The 6,204-nt window shown below is 35.6% G+C and overlaps 1 protein-coding gene across 4 annotated transcripts; it reads right to left on the reverse strand.

Annotated features, from left to right (window-relative positions):
* Positions 221-5,586, reverse strand: LOC109338662 (autophagy-related protein 13a-like). Of its 4 annotated transcripts, none has more exons than XM_019575960.1 (4): positions 5,432-5,584; positions 3,584-5,140; positions 3,319-3,392; positions 221-847 (listed from the first exon to the last, which is right to left on the reverse strand). In XM_019575960.1, the coding sequence occupies exons 2-4, from the start codon at positions 4,904-4,906 to the stop codon at positions 535-537; spliced, it is 1,710 nt and encodes a 569-aa protein (XP_019431505.1). In that variant the 5' UTR covers positions 4,907-5,140; positions 5,432-5,584; the 3' UTR covers positions 221-534. The 4 variants fall into 4 exon arrangements, with proteins under 4 accessions (XP_019431505.1, XP_019431494.1, XP_019431500.1 ...); XM_019575949.1 differs by having other exon boundaries at positions 3,319-3,500; positions 5,432-5,582; XM_019575965.1 differs by having other exon boundaries at positions 684-847; positions 3,576-5,140; positions 5,432-5,586.

Here is a 6,204-nt window from a genome sequence, read left to right on the forward strand (position 1 = left end):
TGGTTGCACATCCCAATATATAATAAATAAGAATCTGAAGTCGCAACATATAAATAACCTCTCAGGTTTACACCAAGAACTTATAATACAATAATTTCAAGATATTAATCCCTATATATAATCAAATAATCACATAGTCAATTACCAAGAGATGTCACATATACATCTCAAGCAGTGTTTTCTGTTTAGTGCATGCATCTTACAATGAAATTCACCAACCTTTCTTCAAAGTATCAGTTGCATTTTCTTTCTACCAATTGCCATTGCCATATACACTGAGAAAGCAAGTTCATTTCAGAATTATAATGTCTATAAAGATTGACAACATAGTAGAAGTATTTTGGTCATGATAAATAAACTTTTGATGTCTCTAGTTTCAGTTAGGATATGTACAAAATTCCATTGAACCCTTTTCTTTACCCAAAGAAGTGCTTGCTGTTATAACTGTAATAAGTACCACTCTTAAGTCAGCATTTGCTTCCTACACTGTTTTATGAGTTTGATGAAAAAGAAAAACCCAATATTTCAGCATGCTTAAGCTTCATCTTTGTTCAAGATCCGGTTACCACTATTAGAAAGAAGAAGGTCTCTCATTTCTTTGTAACTCCGGAGCTCTTCAAGTGCATCGGCTGCCTTTCGTGGCAAAAACAATCCAGAAGCAGTAACAATTCCTCCTTCATGTTCAGTCTTCATGGAATAAGATGAATAACAACTTGAATCTTGGCGCAAAGGAGGCGCTGTTCTAAGCATGTGCACAAGAACACCAACAGCAGCATCTTGTGATTTTTTGCCTATTGGCAGTGATGTTGAGGTGATCTCAGGAGCAATCTTCCCAAACACATTATGTCTATTTACCCAGAAAAACAACAAAAAGGGAAAATAATAATATTGTTAGATATTAAAGTAAAAGTTGGAAATGTTTACAAGAGCGGCAAGTCAAAATCGAAGCAGAAGATTAAATGAGAATAGTATGGTAAACCAGCACTTCCAAACATGTAATAAAAGCTTAAGTAGTGTTGTCAATTTCCTCATTCTATATAATTCCTTCTTCAAATTAAAACATACAAACAAAGAACCTATGAAAACAGCCATAGATGATAGAACAGCAAAATATAATTCAAAAAGTTATCATCACACATCAGCCCCGAAAGGATCAGCCAATAGTCTCAGGCTTTCAAAGAAAGGAACTCTAGGAGCATGTAGTGCCAGACAAATGATATACAATTACATGTTCACAAAGTAACCATCACTCTGTAAGTTCCAAAAGTAGAATCCATCATGCTAGATTTCAAGTGTAGCCTGTGCCAAGCAGAGGCACGTGATTGGTGACTCACCTGCCTCCAAGTTCTAATACATGAAAAAACTAAAGGAACCAAGAGATATGGACCAGCATTGAGCAATCATAAGTTAACAAATTATAGGTCCTTGTTCATGGTTTTACCTGTAGTTTGTTTGGGTCACCCTCTACCTTTACCCACTGGTATATCCTCCACATTGATCTATACTTTTTACAGGGTCTTATACTATCTTCTTATATGCCCAAACCACCTAAGACGAGTTTCCCCTAGTTGTCCATAATAGGTGCTACCCCTACTTTCCATATATTGCATTTATTCCTAATTATATCTTGCCTTCGATGTCCACTCATCCAACATAATATCCTCATATATGCAACATTGCGCTTATGCTCTTGTTTACTTTTTACCACCCGACATTTGATACCATACAACATTATGGGTCTTATGGTTGTGCTGTAAAATGTTCCTTCAAACTTTAGAGGCAGTTCTCTATCACAAATAACACCCAAAATACTCATCCATTTCGTCCACCCAGATTGTCACCCACATGGAAGCCAACAAGAAAGATATATCTCATGAAAGATGATGATTATATTTAATTAAAATCAGATGGCCCCATAGTAAAAATCAAGTGGTGTTCACCTAATTTGAAGAGCTGTATAGAGAGGACAACATTTTAGTTCTTAAGACGACGGCATGAGGTACAAACTCTATGCACGGGAGGATAACCAATTTTGGGTGCAATGGATGGGCCAATGGGAAGAAAAGGCATACCCATCCATGTAACACTATAGATAACAATCACCAACTACTATGGTCAAACTTTTTCTGCTACAAAAATTATCAGATGATAAATAGGAGGTTCGTTAAGTGGCTATAAGACAAACTTGGCTCTTGGGATGAAATAGGCCATAAAAATATGGTTTTCAAAAAATTGTGGAACATCTATGCTTAGAGTAAATTTTCTCATTTTCCTAAGATAAATAAGCTGAAAAACACCATAGCCTTACATGAAGCAAGGAGTTACAAGAGCTTTACTCAGATTACGTATGATTCTGAACATAGTTATATTAAATAAAGCAGTGGGAGTTATTAGAACAGCAATGAGAACCTTCATTATTTATTTTTACTTCTGATATTGGAATTATGACCCTTTTATCATCTTAATGTCTTCTTGGTCTCTTAATTATTTTGATACAAAGAAGTAGAACAGAGGCTAATATGAACCAGCTGTTAAATCCAATAGAAGTATACCAGGAAGTAAACTTATAAATATTTTTATTACCTTGGACCTAGTTGCTTTGGTTAGAAGGAAAAAAACATCACATGTTCAAAATAAGGATTATAGTCATATAAAAAAATGGATGATGATCAAATAAACTCCAGATTCCAGAGATTACTTATTTGTATAAAACCTTGAGACATGACTTCAAAACCTATAAAAATCTCATAAGTAACACCTAGAAAATATGAAGTTCCAGAAAAACAAATCTACAGTGTTGAATAATCTTCTGGTCTTTTTCTTTTTTCATTAGAACAACATTGAATATACATATGTTCTTTCTCCTTTTGAAGGCATGTAACTAGAACTTGGTCAATGTTCAAGAAACAAATCCAGAAAAGGCAGATTTAGATCCTGACTTTTCCTCTACCATTCCAATCATGTAATTATGTTAAAGTAATTTCTAATTTAGGGTAATAACTATGCTGACCACCCTTCAAAGTTTGGTGCATCTAGTGAAGTTCATCTCTAGATTTGGAAGAACTTCTTAGCTTGTTGCCATTATTGCTAGTGGACTCTATGAAGAGATTTATTTATTGCTTCATAGTTAGTTTTTCCTACAGACTACCAAACAAGAACTATTTCTAATTTGGACAAGTTAAGATCCAATACAATCTTCAATTATCCAGAAATGGTTTTAAAATGAATTCATTGAGGAGCTCCACCAAAAACACTAATTAACAGTAAGCATAAAATGCTCATGAGTTTAGTTGTTAATGACAAAGTATATCAAAGTACCTGGGTTGAACATCTGGAATATCAACATCATCAACATCAAAGGGACATGAAAAATCACCATCTTCCAAGTCATCCTGAAAAGATAATCTGCTTGAGCTTCTAGAAAATCCAATCCGTGGTGAGTCACTCGAAGATAACAATCCGGAGAACCGCCCTGAATCATCCTTGTTATCTCTGGCAATCTACGAAGCATATAAAAGGCTTATTAAATGGCAAAAACATATTTAATTTAAACTTCAGATATATAAGTCCAGCACCAAGTTACCTTCAGACCAGCATAATTTGTCATCCCATGATGTGCCTCTCCAATCCTTGAAGCTTCTACTTTCCTGAATGACCTGACTCCAGATGGAGACTCTTGCGGTGAAGAATCAATCTTTCTGGGGGATAAAGGGGGTAGAGAATTTTTACTAGGATCTGAAAAATTGGGAGAGAGGTTCCTAGAACTTCTGCTCATCATTGGAAGAGGTATAGTTACAGGGGCTGTTTCAGATCGCATACGAGTTTGCATTGGAATGCCACTAGATAAGTATGCAGGTGGTGATGGAGAAGGTGAGGACGAAAATGGAGGAGAAAGTTGATGCTCATCGTAGCCTGTAAACCGTTGCCAATTTTGTATTTGGTAGTTGTGAACTCGGACACCATAATTACCAGCAGTTGGAGATGGAAAATCATATGGTTTGGGGGAACCGCGATATACAGGCGGGGATCCAAGATACGGTTGATTCTGTACAAAAGGTGCTGCCTTATGGAAGCCACTTGTCCAGGTATGAGGGCGTTCGAGTGGCGCGGAAGATGGAGGTGCTACCCCTCTCAGTGGAAAGGAAGTGGGATGAAAACCCTTCTCCGAGGTAGGGAAAGACCTCAAAGGGTCAGTATTGGGACTTCCTACATAATCAGTAATTATTTTTGGTAGCAATGCTGGTGAACACTGAAGGTTGTATTCCGATAGTGTGGCACGGTAGGTCACGGATATAATAAGGCGGCCTGGAGGGGCCTCGACCGGAGGGAAATTGTATTCTTCCAAGTTGCCCCCCTCTGCCAATGAGAATGGATCACTAAAGGAAGAGACCTTGTAAATAATATCAAAATTACAAGTATAACTTGATGTACCTAGCTGCCTAAATATCCTATAAGCTGGAAGAAGCCTCATTTGAGAATAAAGAGAGCGGAACAATACTATCGACTTCTTATACGTCTTCTTATAAGAGCCAGTAATGTCACCAGTTTGAGGAGCCGTTACTCGAGGACACTCATACTGAACAACCCACCTCTCTATAACTGTCTCAACAGAAGTGCCAGTCCCTTCATGAACTAATATAATGTCAATTATCATTGGATCCATCAAATTTCTGTGCCAGAAGTTCAAATTATCTAGAGCAGAAGGTCTATCACCTAATGCCAAGTTAAACCATTTGTCACTCCTCCTCGCACGAGACCCGGTTGACAATTCACCACTTCTATCAGACGGACGTAACGAAGGAACCCTTGAGTCCAAAATGATGTGTAAGCTCTTCAAAAGAAATTGATAAACAATTTGTTCCAATTTGCCAGATTCATGCTGCATATTATTACTCTGCAGATCCATCCAGACCCAGGAAGAACAAAATAATAACTTCGAGCTTAGAATATATGTTTACCACAAAAAGATCCTAACCCAGAAAAATTCACTTTTTGTAAAACTCATGCAAGACTATCAAATTAGGAAACTCTAAAAACACATGAGATGAACAAATCTCATAGCCTCACAGCATCACCTCAGTGATCATCAGTCAATGTAAAACCTCAGCAGCATCAAGAAAACCCACAATCATGGATCACTCTGATAATTCAAAAATAAAAATAACCATCCATAAGTACATTTATAGAGCAACATGCAACACCATCAAATTTCAAGTACAATGAAGATTTTACAAATGCCCGTGAAAAGAAAAACCAAGTGGGAACACAGATCAGGACAACTATTAAGTAATCAGAAACAAAGTTACAATTTTTTTAATCTTCAAAAGAAGAAAAAATCATTATCATGGGGATCTAAGATTAAAAAACGAAACTTTTATCAAATGGGTAGTGACAGTGAATCTCTAGAGAGAGAAGGGGAAGTACTACTCACATGGTAGAAAAAAGGAAGAAGGAGATAATGGGTATGGTAGCGTTGAAAGAGAGAAGCCATGGCCTAACATATTGTCCAATGCAACAAAAAAGTTGCGTAGAAACACACTTTGCCGTAGCGTTATCTCTCCTCAACTCAAAACGAGTTTTTTTTTATAAAACTTAAAACTTTTTTTTTTTTTTTTTTTATGATAAATAATTTAATGTTTTTTTATACGTATGATTCAATGCTTATTTTAGGAGGAAAAAAATTTATACTAATAATGTAAAAGAGTTTGTTACGCTATATTTCACCATTCATTTTCAATATTATTGATTTCATGAAATGATAATTATATAATAGTTTAAAAGAGAAATAAATATTTGAGTAGTATATACTTTTATTGTATCGTTCATGTTTAAAATTATTTACTCTTCTAACAAAATTAATACAAATAAAATGTGAACTGAATAAATAAAATTGATACTTATAGTGCCTAGGATAAATATTACAATTTAATAAATACATGTGTTGATGATTAAATTTGTTGAGAAATTGCAAGCCAGAGTGAAATTCAATCTGCACCAACCCTGCCAATTTTAATGTCGGGCATCAATGCTCTCTCTCTGATTGGTGTTTCTCTCTGATTGATTCTAATTGGTGAAGTGATCGTGTACCCTTGTAGATTACAAGAAAAATGATTTTTAATTAAACATGACATGATGACATGTAATTAGTTTTTTTGTCAAGCTATTGTTGGTGAAAATATTGAAATTGTGAAGCGTGATCTATTT

Source organism: Lupinus angustifolius, chromosome LG02 (genome assembly GCF_001865875.1).
Source record: "Lupinus angustifolius cultivar Tanjil chromosome LG02, LupAngTanjil_v1.0, whole genome shotgun sequence".
NCBI classification, from domain to species: domain Eukaryota; kingdom Viridiplantae; phylum Streptophyta; class Magnoliopsida; order Fabales; family Fabaceae; genus Lupinus; species Lupinus angustifolius.